Genomic DNA, 21,031 nt, shown 5'->3' with positions numbered 1-21,031 from the left:
TGTTAATCATATATGCATAGTCACTTTAACCATACCTACATGTACAGTGCCTTGCGAAAGTATTCGGCTCCCTTGAACTTTGCGACCTTTTGCCACATTTCAGGCTTCAAACATAAAGATATAAAACTGTATTTTTTTGTGAAGAATCAACAACAAGTGGGACACAATCATGAAGTGGAACGACATTTACTGGATATTTCAAACTTTTTTAACAAATTAAAAACTGAAAAATTGGGCGTGCAAAATTATTCAGCCCCCTTAAGTTAATACTTTGTAGCGCCACCTTTTGCTGCGATTACAGCTGTAAGTCGCTTGGGGTATGTCTATCAGTTTTGCACATTGAGAGACTGAAATGTTTTCCCATTCCTCCTTGCAAAACAGCTCGAGCTCAGTGAGGTTGGATGGAGAGCATTTGTGAACAGCAGTTTTCAATTCTTTCCACAGATTCTCGATTGGATTCAGGTCTGGACTTTGACTTGGCCATTCTAACACCTGGATATGTTTATTTTTGAACCATTCCATTGTAGATTTTGCTTTATGTTTTGAATCATTGTCTTGTTGGAAGACAAATCTCCGTCCCATCTCAGGTCTTTTGCAGACTCCATCAGGTTTTCTTCCAGAATGGTCCTGTATTTGGCACCATCCATCTTCCCATAAATTGTAACCATCTTCCCTGTCCCTGCTGAAGAAAAGCAGGTCCAAACCATGATGCTGCCACCACCATGTTTGACAGTGGGTATGGTGTGTTCAGGGTGATGAGCTGTGTTGCTTTTACGCCAAACATAACGTTTTGCATTGTTGCCAAAAAGTTCAGTTTTGGTTTCATCTGACCAGAGCACCTTCTTCCACATGTTTGGTGTGTCTCCCAGGTGGCTTGTGGCAAATTTAAACGACACTTTATCTTTATCTTTAAGAAATGGCTTTCTTCTTGCCACTCTTCCATAAAGGCCAGATTTGTGCAATATACGACTGATTGTTGTCCTATGGACAGAGTCTCCCACCTCAGCTGTAGATCTCTGCAGTTCATCCAGAGTGATCATGGGCCTCTTGGCTGCATCTCTGATCAGTCTTCTCCTTGTATGAGCTGAAAGTTTAGAGGGACGGCCAGGTCTTGGTAGATTTGCAGTGGTCTGATACTCCTTCCATTTCAATATTATCGCTTGCACAGTGCTCCTTGGGATGTTTAAAGCTTGGGAAAGCTTTTTGTATCCAAATCCGGGTTTAAACTTCTTCACAACAGTATCTCGGACCTGCCTGGTGTGTTCCTTGTTCTTCATGATGCTCTCTGCGCTTTTAACGGACCTCTGAGACTATCACAGTGCAGGTGCATTTATACGGAGACTTGATTACACACAGGTGGATTGTATTTATCATCATTAGTCATTTAGGTCAACATTGTATCATTCAGAGATCCTCACTGAACTTCTGGAGAGAGTTTGCTGCACTGAAAGTAAAGGAGCTGAATAATGTTGCACGCCCAACTTTTCAGTTTTTGATTTGTTAAAAAAGTTTGAAATATCCAATAAATGTCGTTCCACTTCATGATTGTGTCCCACTTGTTGTTGATTCTTCACAAAAAATACAGTTTTATATCTTTATGTTTGAAGCCTGAAATGTGGCAAAAGGTCGCAAAGTTCAAGGGGGCCGAATACTTTCGCAAGGCACTGTACATACTACCTCAATAAGCCCGACTAACCAATGCCTGTATATAGCCTCTCTACTGTTATAGCCTCGCTACTGTTATAGCCTCTCTACTGTTATAGCCTCGCTACTGTTATAGCCTCTCTACTGTTACAGCCTCTCTACTGTTATAGCCTCGCTACTGTTATAGCCTCTCTACTGTAATAGCATCGCTACTTTTATAGACTCTCTACTGTTATAGCCTCGCTACTGTTATAGCCTCTCTACTGTTATAGCCTCGCTACTGTTACAGCCTCGCTACTGTTACAGCCTCTCTACTGTTATAGCCTCGCTACTGTTATAGCCTCTCTACTGTTATAGCATCGCTACTGTTATAGCCTCTCTACTGTTATAGCCTCTCTACTGTTATAGCCTCGCTACTGTTATAGCCTCTCTACTGTTATAGCCTCGCTACTGTTACAGCCTCGCTACTGTTACAGCCTCTCTACTGTTATAGCCTCGCTACTGTTATAGCCTCTCTACTGTTATAGCTTCTCTACTGTTATAGCCTCTCTACTGTTATAGCCTCTCTACTGTTATAGCCTCTCTACTGTTCTAGCCTCGCTACTGTTATAGCCTCTCTACTGTTATAGCCTCGCTACTGTTACAGCCTCTCTACTGTTATAGCCTCTCTACTGTTATAGCCTCGCTACTGTTATAGCCTCTCTACTGTTATAGACTCGCTACTGTTATAGCCTCGCTACTGTTACAGCCTCTCTACTGTTATAGCCTCTCTACTGTTATAGCTACTGTTATAGCCTCTCTACTGTTATAGCCTCTCTACTGTTATAGACTCTCTACTGTTATAGCCTCTCTACTGTTATAGCCTCGCTACTGTTACAGCCTCTCTACTGTTATAGCCTCTCTACTGTTATAGCCTCGCTACTGTTATAGCCTCTCTACTGTTATAGACTCGCTACTGTTATAGCCACTCTACTGTTATAGCCTCGCTACTGTTATAGCCTCTCTACTGTTATAGACTCGCTACTGTTATAGCCTCTCTTCTGTTATAGCCTCTCTACTGTTATTTTTCACTATCTTTTGTACTGTTTTTTTTATTTCTTTACTTATCTATTGTTCACCTAATACCTTTTTTTTTTTACTTAAAAATTGCACTGTTGTTTAGTGTAGGCAAGCATTTCACTGTAAGGTCTACACTTGTTGAATTCGGAGCATGTGACAAATACATTTTGATTTGATTTGTCTGGGTTTGTAAGGGCTTTCTTAAGAAAATTGAGCAATTGAAAAGAGAGTGTTGTGTTTTACTTAGGCCTGATCAATGACTATAGGATCAAAGTAGTCTGTGTTTAGTAATTTTCAACTACAGTCTATATAGTAAATAATATGTAGTACATACACAGTGCCATTGATATGGATGGGTGTGTTGTGGGGTTTAAGATACTTTGACTGAGTTGGGCAGTCTCCTAACAGAAATCCTTCAGCTCATGCATAAAATATAGCCCATGTGCATGCAATCAAACACAGTGAAGACCATAATGCAAAATATAAGTTTGTTTCTGCATTGTTCTATAGCACAGATAACACTCTGCCTTTCTTTTTCTCTGTCTTATCTGCTTCTCCCTGCTCTCCCACTGTTTCTCCTGCTTTATTATCACTCTCACTCTCCTATAGCATTACTTAATAGTTGAACTCTCCTCCCACACACTCTGCAGCCTGAGGTCATAACCCTGCACTTGTGCCCTGCTTCACTTGGAGACAGGTACAGGTTGAAATATATGGAGACAGATACAGGTTGAACTATATGGACACACATACAGGTTGAACTACATGGGGACAGATACGGGTTGAACTATATGGGGACAGATACAGGTTGAATTATATGGGGACAGATTCAGGTTGAACTATATGGGAACAGATACAGGTTGAATTATATGGGGACAGATACAGGTTGAACTATATGGGGACAGATACAGGTTGAACTATATGGGGACCGATACAGGTTGAACTATATGGAGACAGATACAGGTTGAACTATATGGAGACAGATAGGTTTGACTGAAAGGGTATATGCAGTATCTTTTATAACCATGACCTTATGGTCTGTTAACGTACAGTGGGGCAAAAAAGTATTTAGTCAGCCACCAATTGTGCAAGTTCTCCCACTTGAAAAGATGAGAGAGGCCTGTAATTTTCATCATAGGTACACTTCAACAATGACAGACAAAATGAGAAAAAAAAATCCAGAAAATCACATTGTAGGATTTTTAATGAATTTATTTGCAAATTATGGTGGAAAATAAGTATTTGGTCAATAACAAAAGTTTTTCTCAATACTTTGTTATATACCCTTTGTTGGCAATGACAGAGGTCAAACGTTTTCTGTAAGTCTTTACAAGGATTTCACACACTGATGCTGGTATTTTGGCCCATTCCTCCATGCAGATCTCCTCTAGAGCAGTGATGGTTTGGGGCTGTTGCTGGGCAACACGGACTTTCATCTCCTTCCAAAGATTTTCTATGGGGTTGAGATCTGGAGACTGGCTAGGCCACTCCAGGACCTTGAAATGCTTCTTACGAAGCCACTTCTTTGTTGCCCGGGCGGTGTGTTTGGGATCATTGTCATGCTGAAATACCCAGCCACGTTTCATCTTCAATGCCCTTGCTAATGGAAGGAGGTTTTCACTCAAAATCTCACGATACATGGCCCCATTCATTCTTTCCTTTACACGGATCTGTCGTCCTGGTCCCTTTGCAGAAAAACATCCCCAAAGCATGATGTTTCCACCCCCATGCTTCACAGCAAGTATGGTGTTCTTTGGATGCAACTCAGCATTCTTTGTCCTCCAAACACGACGAGTTGAGTTTTAACCAAAAAGTTCTATTTTGGTTTCATCTGACCATATGACATTCTCCCAATCTTCTTCTGGATCATCCAAATGCTCTCTAGCAAACTTCAGACGGGCCTGGACATGTACTGGCTTAAGCAGGGGGACACGTCTGGCACTGCAGGATTTGAGTCCCTGGCGGCGTAGTGTGTTACTGATGGTAGGCTTTGTTACTTTGGTCCCAGCTCTCTGCAGGTCATTCACTAGGTCCCCCCGTGTGGTTCTGGGATTTTTGCTCACTGTTCTTGTGATAATTTTGACCCCACGGGGTGAGATCTTGCGTGGAGCCCCAGATCAAGGGAGATTATCAGTGGTCTTGTATGTCTTCCATTTCCTAATAATTGCTTCCACAGTTGATTTCTTCAAACCAAGCTGCTTACCTATTGCAGATTCAGTCTTCCCAGCCTGGTGCAGGTCTACAATTTTGTTTCTGGTGTCCTTTGACAGCTCTTTGGTCTTGGCCATAGTGGAGTTTGGAGTGTTACTGTTTGAGGTTGTGGACAGGTGTCTTTTATACTGATAACAAGTTCAAACAGGTGCCATTAATACAGGTAACGAGTGGAGGACAGAGGAGCCTCTTAAAGAAGAAGTTACAGGTCTGTGAGAGCCAGAAATCGTGCTTGTTTGTAGGTTACCAAATACTTATTTTCCACCATAATTTGCAAATAAATTCATTAAAAATCCTACAATGTAATTTTCTGGATTTTTTTGTTTTCTCATTTTGTCTGTCATAGTTGAAGTGTACCTATGATGAAACTTACAGGCCTCTCTCATCTTTTTAAGTGGGAGAACTTGCACAATTGGTGGCCGACTAAATACTTTTTTTGCCCCACTGTATGTGTATTTTTATAGAGACAGAAAAGTTTCATTTAGGGTATAGCCATCCACGCCACTGCACTTGACCTTACTGCCTAGTTATGTTTGTTCAGTTCAGTTGGATCCATATATTGTAGGTTTAAGTAGGTGAGGAGAGATAGGTTTGACTGCTATGCATGGGCAGCAGCAGTAAATGTTTACAGAGTCTGTTCCTTTTAGCCTCAGGTGTTGCTCTGCTCTCCAAACCGGTTAAGTTGCACCTAGCATCAGGGCCAGTTAATCCAGGCCTGTCACCACAGCCTCTATCTACCACCTTCCTTTTACTGGAGAAATCACTGGAATGGTTCTATGTCAGACACACCCAGCTTGGACCCAGCCCAACTCAAGATGTCATAAAAAAATAGATGTACCCCCCCAAGGAAAAACTAAGTTCACATGACCCTCCCCTTGTACTGTAACATTTTGTGCACAGCCATCCTGACTCCTAGAATGAACTCAAAATCATGTTTATGACCACAAATAACAATAACTCTAGTGACCTTGTATTTTTTAAACGTGGATATCGACTTTGCCACTTCAGCATGCTTTTGTGGTACAGTTGATACCACTCAGATTGAGGGTTTACTGACCGCCACGGACGAGCTCACTCTCCCTGCGTATTTCATTAGGCCTACACTACGATCAGAGCCAGGTGCAGACAGTGATCAACTAGGGGGAAATCAGATTTTCAACATTTTTATGCTATATTTATAATGATATAAAATACACTGAGTATACAAAACATTATATACATGCATTATATACAGTTTAAATCAGAAGTTTACATACACCTTAGCCAAATACATTTAAACTCGGTTTTTCACAATTCCTGACATATAATCCTAGTAAAAATACCTGTCTTAAGTCAGTTTGGATCACCACTTGATTTTAAGATTGTGAACTGTCACAATAACAGTAGAGAGAATGATTTATTTCAGCTTTTATTTCTTTCATCACATTCTCCGTGGGTCAGAAGTTTACATACACTCAATTAGTATTTGGTAACATTGCCTATAAATTGCTTAACTTGGGTCAAACGTTTCGGGTAGCCTTCCACAAGTTTCCCACAATAAATTGGGTGAATTGTGGCCCATTCCTCCTGACAGAGCTGGTGTAACTGAGTCAGGTGAGTAGGCCTCCTTGCTCGCACCCGCTTTTTCAGTTTTGCCCACAAATGTAATTTAAGGGTTGAGGTCAGGGCTTTGTGATGGCCACTCCAATACCTTGACATGGTTGTCCTAAAGCCATTTTGCCACAACTTTGGAAGTATGTTTGGGGTCATTGTCCATTTGGAAGCCCCATTTGCGACCAAGCTTTAGCTTCCTGACTGATGTCTTGAGATGTTGCTTCAATATATCCACATAATTTTCATTTCTCATGATGCCATCTGTTTTGTGAAGTGCACCAGTCCCTCCTGCAGCAAAGCACCCCCACAACACGATGCTGCCACCCCCTTGCTTCACGGTTGGGATGGTGTTCTTCGGCTTGCAAGCCTCCTCCTTTTCCCTTCAAACATAACGATGGCCATTATGGCCAAAAAGTTATATTTTTGTTTCATCAGACCAGAGGGCATTTCTCCAAAAAGTACGATCTTTGTCCTCATGTTTAGTTGCAAACCGTAGTCTGGCCATTTTATGGTGGTTTTGGAGCAGTGACTTCTTTCTTGCTGAGCAGCCTTTCAGGTTATGTCGATAGAGGACTCGTTTTACTGTGGATATAGATACTTTTGTACCTGTTTCCTCCAGCATCTTCACAAGGTCCTTTGCTGTTGTTCTGGGATTGATTTGCACTTTTCGCACCAAAATACGTTAATCTCTAGGAGACAGATCCTTCCTGAGCTGTATGACGGCTTTGTGGTCTCATGGTGTTTATACTTGCGTACTATTGTTTGTACAGATGAACGTGGTACCTTCAGGCATTTGGAAATTGCTCCCAAGGATCCCAATTTTTTTCTGAGGCCTTGACTGATTTCTTTTGATTTTCCCATGATGTCAAGCAAAGAAGTAGTGAGTTTGAAGGTTGGCCTTGAAAGACATCCACAGGTACACCTCCAATTAACTCAAATTATGTCAATTAGCCTATCAGAAGCTTCTGAAGCCATGACATCATTTTCTGGAATTTTTCAAGTTGTTTAAAGGCACAGTCAACTCAGTGTATGACCCACAGGAATTGTGATACAGTGAGTTATAAGTGAAATAATCTGTCTGTAAACAATTGTTGGAAAAAATTACCTGTGTCATGCACAAAGTAGATGTCCTAACGGACTTGCCAAAACTATAGTTTGTTAACAAGACATTTTTGGAATGGTTGAAAAAAAAGTGTTTTGATGACTCAAACCTAAGTGTATATAAACTTCCGACTTCAACTGTACATGCTATTTCCATACATTTTCCACCAACAGGTTTCTGTGCAATGCACCACACAACCAATAAACAAAGCATACCGACTTTGGGTGCTTCATATCATGGTTTGCATTTTCAACACCACAATAAATAGACTGTCGATTTCGCCAAACAGAAAATACATCCCTCCCTACCTTGTAGAAGGCTTGACAATCTCCGAATGTCATTACACAAACTTGGTGTTTATATCAGATTCTTTCCATTAATCAAATGGCTGCTGCATAGTTTGGATTGATTGATTTTATTTTATTTGTCAGTAAAAACAACAACATACAATAACCTTCAAAAGTTTGGGGTCACTTAGAAATGTCTTGTTTTTGAAAGAAAAGCACATTTTTGTCCATTAAAATAACATTAAATTGATCAGAAATACAGTGTAGACATTGTTAATGTTGTAAATGACTATTGGAGCTGGAAACGGCTGATGCAAGAAATTGCCAAGAGACTGAAAATCTCGTCCAACGCGGTGTACTACTCCCTTCACAGAACAGCGCAAACTGACTCTAACCAGAATAGAAAGAGGAGTGGGAGGCCCCGCTGCACAACTGAGCAAGAGGACAAGTACATTAGTGTCTAGTTTGAGAAACAGACATCTCACAAGTCCTCAACTGGTAGCTTCATTAAATAGTACCCGCAAAACACCAGTCTCAACGTCAACAGTGAAAAGGCGACTCCGGGATGCTGGCCTTCTAGGCAGTGGCTAAAAAGACATCCCCGGTTAGAACAAACCTACACACATGCACATTTTCATGACATTTCAGGACTTTTTGGGAAGTAAAAATGTTTAACCATAATATTTTCCCTAACCCTAAACCTAACCCTACCCCTAACATAGAGTTCCTCTGTCCAGTGTCTGTGTTATTTTGCCCATCTTAATCTTATATTTTATTGGCCAGTCTGAGATATGTCTTTTTCTTAGCAACTCTGCCTAGAAGGCCAGCAAAATGTGTATAACGCATAGAATTAAAAGGGTATTGTCAGACATTATTCATTCTCATCACTATGAAACATCTGGGAAACCAGTGGTGTTTTTCATAGCTGACTTTGAAAAGGCTTTTGATATGTACGACTGGAGTTCATATTTCTAAATGCCTGGAACGTTTCAATTTTGGATTTCAATTTTTTCAATTTTGGATTTCAATTTTCTCTTATAAAATACGTTAAAATCGTGTATGGTAACCCTAGGTGTAAAATAGTAAATAATGGCGACTTCTCAGAAAGTTCAATAGGAGTCAAACAAGATTGTCCTCTATCTGCATATATGTTGATAATGGCCATCAAAATGTTAGCTAATAAAATCAGTTCCAACAATAATATCAAGGGATTAGTAATCCAAGGCTAGATAAGGATCTAGATACATTTTCGAACCTCTCTGGATTACAACCAAATTATGACAAGTGTACAATATTACGTATTGGATCACAACATTTTACTTTTACATTACCATGTACCAATAAAATGGTCTGATGGTGATGTGGATATACTCTGTATACATATCCCAAAATAAATCAATGATCTCACTCCAATACATTTTAATAGAAAGTTAGCAAAATAGACAAGATCCTGCTAACATGGAAAGGTAAATACATGTATATTTGGAAAAAAATCACCCTGATTAACTCTTTAGTCATATTCCAGTTGACCTATTTGCTTATGGTCTTGCCTACACCTAGCGAACAGTTTTTAAAATGATTTGAGAAAAAATATATTTATTTGGAAGGGCAAGCCAGACAGAATTCAACGGGCCTATTTATTTAATAAATATGAATTCTGAGGGCAGAAATTATTAAATATTAAAGCATTAGACCTCTCATTAAAGGCTTCAGTCATACAAAAGTTATACTTAAATCCAAACTGGTTCTCTAGCAAATTTGTAAGAATGTCTCACCCCATGTTCAAGAATGACCTGTTTCCTTTTATTCAGATTACAACCTCTCACTTTCACTTATTTGAAAAGGAAATCATCTCCCAAATATCGCTATTTTTAAAACAAGCCATAGAAAGTTGGGTGCAATTTTTTATTTAATCCACCAGAAAAGACAGAACAAATAATACAACAAATATTGTGGTTAAACTCAAATATTCAAATTTATGAGAAAAAAAACATAAATATTTTTATTTAAAAAAAATATATATATTCTTCAGAAATTATATCATAAATAAGACTGGTGGAGTTATGTCACACATGCATCTAACAAAAACATATGGAAATGTCTGCTCTACCCAAAATTACAACCAACTAATTGCAGCATCACCACAAAAACGGAAGAGAAAAGTGGAAGAGGGAAAAGTAAGGAACTTGTCTGTCGGCCCTGCATTAAAGACCATAATTGGTTAAAGAAAATTGTAATAAATAAAAAAGTATACCAGTTTCAATTGAGGGCCCTAAAATTCACAGCGGTGCCATATAGATTGCAAAATAGTTGGGTACAGTTTTTCGACGTACCGATTCCATAGCACATGGTTTTATGAACTGATACGCAAAACGATGCCGGATTCAAATCATTTTTCCATTAAAATTATTATGCTAAATTCTTGCAACCAATATAATTTTATTTATATGGGGGATACAAACTTCCCAGCTCTGCAGATTTTGCTGCAAAGAGACAGACTCATTAGAATTTGTTTTGGTACTGTCTATATGTAGCTTGTCACAGGCCCAGGAATGACTGAAGATTTGCAACATTTACCTGGAGCTAACCCTGCAGATAGCGCTACTGGATGATCTGAAACATCATAGTCAATCGATCAATAATATAATAATACTTTTAGCAAATTAATATATTTTAAATTTACAATCTGTACTAACAATGAGAATAGAAAGGTTCAGAACTTTTGTGAAACATCACAGCACAGTTGAAAAATATATGGCAAATAGAAATCCAATATGGATGCTGTTAAGAGATACAGTGGGGCAAAAAAGTATTTAGTCAGCCACCAATTGTGCAAGTTCTCCCACTTAAAAAGATGAGAGAGGCCTGTAATTGTCATCATAGGTACACTTCAACTATGACAGACAATATGAGAAAAGAAAATCCAGAAATTCACATTGTAGGATTTTTAATGAATTGTTTATGGGAGTAAACAATAAACAAGTCAATAACAGTAGAAAAAAAAGAAAGAAAAAAAAGAAGAGTATATACATTGTGAATAATAGGCATGAGGAGGTAGGCGAATAATTACAATTTAGCAGATTAATGATAAATGATCAGATGGTCATGTGCAGGTAGAGATACTGGTGTGCAAAAGAGCAGAAAATTAAATAAATAAAAACAGTATGGGGATGAGGTAGGTAAATTGGGTGGGCTATTTACCAATGGACTATGTACAGCTGCAGCGATCGGTTAGCTGCTCAGATAGCAGATGTTTAAAGTTGGTGAGGGAGATAAAAGTCTCCAACTTTGTTTGTTTTTTTTACCTTTATTTTACTAGGCAAGTCAGTTAAGAACAAATTCTTATTTTCAATGACGGCCTAGGAACAGTAGGTTAACTGCCTGTTCAGGGGCAGAACGACAGATTTTGTACCTTGTCAGCTCGGGGATTTGAACTTGCAATCTTTCGGTTACTAGTCCAATGCTCTAACCACTAGGCTACACTGCCGCCCCTTCAACGATTTTTGCAATTCGTTCCAGTCACAGGCAGCAGAGAACTGGAAGGAAAGGCGGCCAAATGAGGTGTTGGCTTTAGGGATGATCAGTGAGATACACCTGCTGGAGCGCGTGCTACGTGTGGGTGTTGCCATCGTGACCAGTGAACTGAGATAAGGCAGAGCTTTACCTAGCATGGACTTGTAGATGACCTGGAGCCAGTGGGTCTGGCGACAAATATGTAGCGAGGGCCAGCCGACTAGAGCATACAGGTCGCAGTGGTGGGTGGTATAAGGTGCTTTAGCTTTATTTTATTTTTATTTCACCTTTATTTAACCAGGTAGGCTAGTTGAGAACAAGTTCTCATTTGCAACTGCGACCTGGCCAAGATAAAGCTTAGCAGTGTGAACAGACAACACAGAGTTACACATGGAGTAAACAATTAACAAGTCAATAACACAGTACAAAAAAAGGCGAGTCTATATACATTGTGTGCAAAAGGCATGAGGAGGTAGGCGAATAATTACAATTTTGCAGATTAGCACTGGAGTGATAAATGATCAGATGGTCATGTACAGGTAGAGATACTGGTGTGCAAAAGAACAGAAAAGTAAATAAATAAAAACAGTGTGGGGATGAGGTAGGTGAAAATGGGTGGGCTATTTACCAATAGACTATGTACAGCTGCAGCGATCGGTTAGCTGCTCAGATAGCACATGTTTGAAGTTGGTGAGGGAGATAAAAGTTTCTAACTTCAAGGATTTTTGCAATTCGTTCCAGTCACAGGCAGCAGAGTACTGGAACGAAAGGTGGCCAAATGAGGTGTTGGCTTTAGGGATGATCAGTGAGATACACCTGCTGGAGCGCGTGCTACGGATGGGTGTTGCCATCGTGACTATGGACTTGTAGATGACCTGGAGCCAGTGGGTCTGGCGACGAATATGTAGCGAGGGCCAGCCGACTAGAGCGTACAAGTCGCAGTGGTGGGTGGTATAAGGTGCTTTAGTGACAAAACGGATGGCACTGTGATAAAATGCATCCAGTTTGCTGAGTAGAGTGTTGGAGGCAATTTTGTAGATGGGTAAGTTTGGCGGCGTGAGTGAAGGAAGCTTTGTTGCGGAATAGAAAGCCGACTCTTGATTTGATTTTCGATTGGAGATGTTTGATATGAGTCTGGAAGGAGAGTTTACAGTCTAGCCAGACACCTAGGTACTTATAGGTGCCCACATATTCAAGGTCGGAACCGTCCAGGGTGGTGATGCTCGTCGGGCATGCGGGTGCAGGCAGCGATCGGTTGAAAAGCATGCATTTGGTTTTACTAGTGTTTAAGAGCAGTTGGAGGCCACGGAAGGAGTGTTGTATGACATTGAAGTTCGTTTGGAGGTTAGATAGCACAGTGTCCAAGGATACAGAATGGTGTCGTCTGCATAGAGGTGGATCAGGGAATCGCCCGCAGCAAGAGCAACATCATTGATATATACAGAGAAAAAAGTTGGCCTGAGAATTTAACCCTGTGGTCGTGTAACACTTTCGACACCTTGTAGAGTTCATGCCCCGACGAATTGAGGCTGGGGGAGGGGGCTTGGGGTGCTTACCAAGCAAGAGGGGCTGAGGTACACTTTTTTACTCTAGCTAGCGACGATATTTGAAATTCTGGATCCGGTGTTATATGCCTGTTTACAAATGCTAGCTAGCTACATGTCTGGTGTTCAATGCTTTCAACACTACTTTTATAAGAGCACAAGGTGAGTCCCAAATGCCGACACAGGAGGCAGATGGTTAGAGTCCAATATGTTTATTAACAAACAAAAAGGGGTAGGCATGAGAATGGTCGTGGACAGGCAAAAAGTCAAAACCAGTTCAGAGTCCAGGAGGTACAGAATGGCAGGCAGGTGGGAATGGAGTCCAGAAAACAGGCAAAGGTCAAAACCGGGAGGACTAGTAGAAGATAATAGAAAAGTAGGAGCATGGGAAAAACATGCTGGTTGACTTGAACATACAAGACGAACTGGCACAGAGAGACAGGAAACACAGGGATAAATACACCAGGGAAAATAAGCAACACCTGGAGGGAATGGAGACAGTTGAGACAGAGTGGAGACAGAGTGGAGACAGTTGAAACAGATCAGGGTGTGACAACTTTAAGTATTTAACTAGCTGGAAGTAAGGCTAGCAAGCAAGCATTTTAGCCAGGTAACCTAGGACAAGACAAAATGTACGCGTAAACTGTATGGCAGAGTGATAGACCATTTTGTCAACATTCAAGAGAGGAAACTTGCATTGGCGTTTCTCTACAAGTAGTGTCACGAACCGGCTCAAAGCCCGTAACAAAAGGGAGACAACGTGGAGATAAGGAGTAACAAAACATATATTTATTAAATAAAGTAAACTAAGTAAAATATACAATGGTGTGTGTAATCAGTAATCAGTAGTGTAAGTGAGTGTTTGCATGCATGAATGTGATAATGCAGGGTGTTGAAAGATGCCAAAGCAAACAACCAAAAAACCACCAAGAAACACAACAAAATCTAGAAAGGTGTCTGCATGGAGAGAGTCTCTCCCATGAATGGGGAAGTGGTGTATTTATCCTGGGACACACCGGGCCCAGGTGTTTCCCATGTAGCTAACGACCCTCCCAACTCCGTCCACCGGCATCCTAATAAGGAAACAAGAACAAAGAGAGAATACGGCAGACAGAGTGGGAGGGTCGTCACAGTAGGTTGAGTCAACAAGTTTTTCTACTTGCACGCACACACACACATAAATCAGAACCATGGCAAACCATATCATATTGAGCTTGCATTGATTGGACTAAATTGTTTTTGGTATCTTTTAGTTGTCACTGTATTAGACTAAGCAGAGGTGATTTGATGTTGAAATGTTGATGTTGAAATGGTGCTGGAATAGTGGAGGCAGCTCCTGTTTTCTTTGTGACTTGCGGTATCTCTGTGGTTCTAAATTAATAGTTGTTTAGTGGTTCAAAAATACTGGAAACGTTGACTTGCTTCACCATGCTGTAGGTCATGTTACTACTGTCTGTTACCGAACATACAATATGCTTTGAGGACTTCACTGGACAGAGGTTGCTATCCGGCCTATATATTTCGGTCTCAAGGCGGGGGCCTGGTTTCCCCAGTAATTTTACAAACGCACCTCAAGGATGCTGCTATCAAGCGTGGCACCCTTCAGTAAATGTTGCAGTACAATTTGGAACACATACATGTACTGTGCATTCTGAAAGTTTTCAGACCCTTGACGGTTTGCACATTTTGTTACGTTACAGCCTCATTCAAAAATTGCATGAATTTTTGCCCCCCTAATCAATCTACACACAATATCCCATAATGACAAAGCAAAAACAGGTTTTTAGAATTTTTTTCAAATCTATAAACACAAAACCCCCGGAAATATCACGTTACATAGGTATTCAGACCCTTTAGTCAGTACCTTGTTGAAGCACCTTTGGCAGTGATTACAGCCTTGAGTCTTCTTTGATATGATGCTATAAGCTCGTCACACTTGTATTTGGGGAGTTTCTCCCATTCTTCTCTGCAGATCCTCTCAAGCTCTGTCAGGTTGGATGGGGAGCGTCACTGCACAGCTATTTCCAGGTCTCTCCAGAGATGTTAGATCGGATTCAAGTCCGGGCTCTGGCTGGGCCACTCAAGGACATTCCCAAGCCACTCCTGACCGGCTCTAGGAAGAGTCTCGGTGGTTCCAAACTTCTTCCATTTAAGAATGATGGATGCCACTGTGTTCCTGGGGACCTTCAAAGCTGCATACATTTTTGGTATCCTTCCCCAGATCGGTGCCTTGGAGCTCTACAGACAATTCCTTCGACCTCATGGCTTGATTTTTGCTCTGACATGCCGTATCAACTGTGGGAGCTTATATAGACAGGTATGGACCTTTCCAAATCATGTCCAATCATTTGATTTACCACAGGTGGACTCCAATTAAGTTGAAAAACATCTCAAGGATGATCAATTGGAACAGGATGTACCTGAGCTCAATTTCGAGTCTCGTATCAAAGGGTCTGAATACTTATGTAAATAAGGTATTCCTGCAATAATTTCTAAAAACCCAGTTTTTGCTTGGTCATTATTGGATATTGTGTGTAGATTGGTGAGGAACGTTGTTTATTTAATCAATTTTATAACAAGCCTAAAACGTTACAAAATGTGGAAAAAGTCAATGGGTCTGAATACTTTCCGAATGCACTGTATGTTTTCTTCCTCTGGGTGATGACTGTGTCATAGTAGGATCCCCTTTCAAAAGTAACTTGTGTTATGAGCTACACAGTTTTTGTGTAAGTGGTATTTTTGTTGTTTGGGTTTTGCTGGTTTTCTTATTCACACTTTTTAAATCACAATAAAGACAGACACTTCATTCTCATGTTGGTTTTGTTTGTCATATATTTTTTGAAGGCTAGTACAGACTACAGGGTTTAGCATGGTTCTGTAACATGTAACAACAGAATGACTGTCCAACATTAAGGCTTGACCCCCCAAGACATTACCCTCATCTAAATGGCCACGTACGACCTTGTGTTACGTGTAAGTGGTCTTTAAACCATTTCAATGAGGACCTTCCTGCTATCGCACATGGGTGAGAATGGCTGTCTAGCTGTAGACAGTAAGAACATACCCTATCTACATAAACTCACTTTTTAAGGACCCTGTCTTTCAAAGATAATTAGTAAAAATCAAAATAAACTTCACAGATCTTCGTTGTAAACGGTTTAAACACTGTTTCCCATGTTTGTTCAATGAACCATAAACAATTAATGAACATGCACCTGTGGAACAGTCATTAAGACATTAACAGCTGCCAGACGGTAGGCAATTAAGGTCACAGTTATGAACGAGCAGTTTGGCTGGTGGCATTGTCACCTTTCTACTGACTCTGAAAAACACCAAAAGAAAGATGCCCAGGGTCCCTGCTCATCGATGCCCAGGGTCCCTTCTCATCTGCGTGAACGTGCCTTGGGCATGCTCAAGGAGGCATGAGAACTGCAGATGTGGCCAGGGCAATAAATTGCCATGTCTGTACTGTGAGACGCCTATGACAGCGCTACAGGGAGACAGGACGGACAGTTGATCATCCTCGCAGTGGCAGACTACGTGTAACAACACCTGCACACGATTGGTACATCTGAACATCACACCTGTGGGACAGGTACAGGATGGCAACAACAACTGCACAAGTCACACCAGGAACGCACAATCCCCCCATCAGTGCTCAGACTGTCCGCAATAGGCTGAGAGAGGCTGGACTGAGGGCTTGTAGGCCTGTTGTAAAGGCAGGTCCTCACCAGACATTAACGGCAACAACGTCACCTATGGGCACAAACCCACCGTCACTGGACCAGACAGGACTGGCAAAAAGTGCTTTTCACTGACGAGTCGCGGTTTTGTCTCAACAGGGGTGATGGTCGGATTTGCGTTTATCGTTGAAGGAATGAGCGTTACACCGAGGCCTGCACTCTGGAGCGGGATCGATTTGGAGGTGGAGGGTCCGTCATGGTCTGGGGCAGTGTGTTACAGCATCATTGGACTGAGCTTGTTGTCATTGCAGGCAATTTCAACGCTGTGCATTACAGGGAAGACATCCTCCTCCCTCATGTGGTACCCTTCCTGCAGGGTCATCCTGACATGACCCTCCAGCATGACAATGCCACCAGCCAAACTGCTCGTTCTGTGCATAATTTCCTGCAAGACAGGAATGTCAGTGTTCTGCCATGGCCAGGGAAGACCCCGGATCTCAGTCCCATTGAGCACGTCTGGGACCTGTTGGATCGGAGGGTGAGGGCTAAGGCCAATTCTCCCCAGAAATATCCTGGAACTTGCAGGTGCTTTGGTGGAAGAGTGAGGTAACATCTCATAGCAAGACCTGGCAAATCTGGTGCAGTCCACGATGAGGAGATGCACTGCAGTACTTAATGCAGCTTTTGGCCACACCAGATACTGACTGTTACGTTTGATTTTGCCCCCCCCCCCCTTTGTTCAGGGACACATTATTCAATTTCTGTTTGTCACATGTCTGTGGAACTTGTTCAGTTCATGTCTCAGTTGTTGAATCTTGTTATCTTCATACAAGTATTTACACATGTTAAGTTTGCATGAAAATTGTGTAATGTAAAACACAGGGTGCAAATAAGAAGACCATTGTGCCAAACAAAAGGTGCTTTAGGAATGTTGTGCTAGGGGGAAATAAGAGATACAATACAACAAACTCGACAAAGGCAAAGCAGTAAATTATCCACCACCTCAACATGTGAATGATAAAATAACATTCGAAATACCCAGCAACATAACTTGTGAATAAGAGAAAAAAGCAATATCGAAAAACATGTTAAACACCAACTTCTGTACAAATGTCTTTAGTACACTCGTTCAGTTTTTGGGTTGAGACGGGGGGCAGACTCAAGCTATTGATCGTTGATCCCCAAAAAATGCAGCGTCATGTCCCTGACATGAGATATGGTTGTCAAGAGGAAGATGCTCCATCCATTATTTAATGGTGTCAGAGGGCATTTGCAGGACTCTGGCCTGACAGGCTGTTGTGTGGCTCCTCCACTTTGATAGATCTGACAGGGAACACTATCACTCTCTCTCTGTCTACCTCTTAATATTTAGACTGTAGTGTTTTGAGCCATACATATTTTTTTATTGTTGTTAGGAAACCATAGAGACTATAGTCAGAGTGACTTGGCATTGGTTTGATAATACAACTCCCCCAAACCCCCTCCATGCTTTGGTAAGCAATGCATATGAGTGGTGTTTCTAGGTGTTTCTAGAGCGACAAGGAACAATCCATGTGAAGAACACACACAAGAGTTGCATGTCTTAATATTGCATAAGGGTTACACAAGGGTTGGTTAACTTTATGACTTGGAATGTAGACACGACATGGCCATGTGCAGAAAGTCAAGGCCACATGGTTGGTCTGTTGACTTTGTGAAAGCTATTCAGGATGGATGAAATCTTCAGTGGCAAAATACCCTTTGAACCAATTCAAACCAACTAGCTACAGGTGCAGTTTTAGCAATTAGATAATAAAAACATAGGTTATTGGTGAATGTGGTGTGTGGTGCCTGGATAACAACCTCTCCCTCAAAGTGATCAAGACAAAGGAGATGATTGTGGACTACAGAAAAAGGAGTACTGAGCACGCCCCCTTTCTCATCGATGGGGCTGTAGTGCAGCAGATTGAGAGCATCAAGATCCTTGGTGTCGTGAAGAGGGCACGACAACACCTATTCCCCCTCAGGAGACTGAAAAGACTTGGCCTGGGTCCTCAGATCCTCAAAAGGTTCTACAGCTGCACCTTCAAGAGCATCCTCCGCTCTGCTCTGCCTCCGACCGTAAGGTACTACACAGGGTAGTGCGTACGACTCAGTACATCACTGGGCCAAGCTTCCTGACATCCAGGACCTCTACCAGGTGGTGTCAGAGGATGGCCCAAAAGATTGCCAAGGACTCCAGCCACCCTAGTCATAGACTGTTCTCTCTACTACCGCACGGCAAGTGGTACCGAAGTGCCAAGTCTTGGTCAAAAAGGCTTCTTAACAGCTTCTACCCCAAGCCAAAAGACTCTTGAACAGTTGATCAAATGGCTACCCGGACTATTTGCATTGTCCCCCCTCTCATTTTTACGCTGCTGCTACTCTCTGTTTATTATCCATGCGTAGTCACTTTACCTATACCTACATGTACATATTATCTCAATTACCAGTGCACCAGCACATTGACTCTGTACCAGTACCCCCTGTATGTAGCCTCGCTACTGTTATTTTATTGTTGCTCCTTAATTATTTGTTATATTTCTATTATTTTTTTCTTCTTCTTAAAACTGCATTGTTGGTCAAGGGCTTGCAAGTAAGCATTTCACTGTTAAGGGCTTGTAAGTAAGCATTTCACTGTTAAGGGCTTGTAAGTAGGCATTTCACTGTTAAGGGCTTGCAAGTAAGCATTTCACTGTTAAGGGCTTGTAAGTAAGCATTTCACTGTTAAGGGCTTGTAAGTAAAGCATTTCACTGTTAAGGGCTTGTAAGTAAGCATTTCACTGTTAAGGGCTTGTAAGTAAGCATTTCACTGTTAAGGGCTTGTAAGTAAGCATTTCACTGTTAAGGGCTTGTAAGTAGGCATTTCACTGTTAAGGACTTGTAAGTAAGCATTTCACTGTTAAGGGCTTGTAAGTAAGCATTTCACTGTTAAGGGCTTGTTAGTAAGCATTTCACTGTTAAGGGCTTGTAAGTAGGCATTTCACTGTTAAGGGCTTGTAAGTAGGCATTTCACTGTTGTATTCATGTGACAAATACAATTTGATTTGAGTTGAGACAACTTCCCAACAGATTCTCTGTCCCCCTCCGCCAGCAAAACATCTGGAACCTGTATCAACTCTGAGAACTGCCAACCTGTCACAATTTTGAAATACTGCTGAAAAACAACAGAACATCTTAAAATTGTAACAAATAATCAATCCTGGTCCCGGAGGCCATGGATCTGACAAGATTTATTAGTCTCCGTCTGATTGTTCAAGAGCAATATAGAGCCAGAGTCAATGTCAGTCATTTTACCCATTCCTACATCCTGGCAACCATGACTGTTGACAGCCATATATGATAGACATGACCTAGAACAGTTGCATGTCTTGTATTATAGTAAACCCACTGTAGGGTGATTCATTCAATAAGTATAGATGCCATATTGCTCTTTCATGCCATGATGATGGTGGGTATGTCTCTCTCTTTTGCTTGTGACAGATTGATGTCTAAGATTCAACTCGTTCCCTCTCTTTTTCCCCAGGAGGTGGAGGAGGTTAAAGAGGAGATGGTGAACATCGTTAAGGAGAATGTGGTGAAGAGGGTGATAGAGACCGTGTCTCAGGTGGGGATAAAGAGTGAGGTGAGGGAGGTAGTGCCTGTGGTGAAGATGGACACACGTTTCTTCGGAGAGCTGCTGGCGGAGGTTTACAGGAAGAACTGTGACATCCATACCTGCATCTCAGAACACGTGGCCAAGATACGTGGAAGGTGTGTTTTGATTTTCTCAACATATAGCCATATTTATATAGCTTTTCCCCCCAGCACAACACGTAACAGAATCAATAAGAAAGAAACAAGACAGAAACCCAAGGGAGAGGGCAAATCTAGATCCTACTGAACTGTCCAGACTAGGCTACAGTATGAAATACAGTGGCGTGGCACACACCCCCTCAGCCCTCGCAAGGCCCGAGGGCCCACGAGCTTTGGGCCCCCCCCGGAACAAATTTCAAACTCTAAAAAAAGTGTTAACATTTTTTTTTAAATGCAATAATGGATATTAACTTGAAACATGATCTTATGTAGTAACTGTGATTCCTAAAAGATGTGTCCAGAGATTTGGTCAACTCAGATTGACTTGGAATGAGCAGGGTGAGCTATACCATAAGGACCCCTTATTCATGTCCTCATTACATGTAGAAAAGTGTTGGTCCTAAGTTTCATGAGGTGAAATAAAAGATATCAGAAATTTTCCACACTGTCATGCATAGGTGTAATAGGTGGCAGGGAAGTCAGGCGCAGGAGAGTCAAATAGAGTGTAAAATGGAGTCTTTTAATAAAGTTCACGGAGTATGCTCCATAACACTAAATGTACGTAAACAAACAAACATGGGT

General features: G+C 41.4%; 1 protein-coding gene across 1 annotated transcript in view; it reads left to right on the top strand.

Moving 5' to 3' along the window:
- LOC135549193 (uncharacterized) overlaps positions 1 to 20,593 on the top strand; it is a 39,407-nt gene extending 18,814 nt beyond the window's left edge. Inside the window, exon 3 of the mRNA XM_064979231.1 lies at positions 20,181 to 20,593. Coding sequence (XP_064835303.1) covers positions 20,181 to 20,537 — 357 coding nt within the window. The 3' untranslated portion in view covers positions 20,538 to 20,593. The remainder of the gene's footprint in view (positions 1 to 20,180) is intronic.
- The last annotated feature ends 438 nt before the right edge of the window (positions 20,594 to 21,031 follow it).

This window comes from Oncorhynchus masou, chromosome 12, assembly GCF_036934945.1.
Source record: "Oncorhynchus masou masou isolate Uvic2021 chromosome 12, UVic_Omas_1.1, whole genome shotgun sequence".
NCBI classification, from domain to species: Eukaryota; Metazoa; Chordata; class Actinopteri; order Salmoniformes; family Salmonidae; genus Oncorhynchus; species Oncorhynchus masou.
This window is presented reverse-complemented; position numbering and strand designations above follow the sequence as displayed.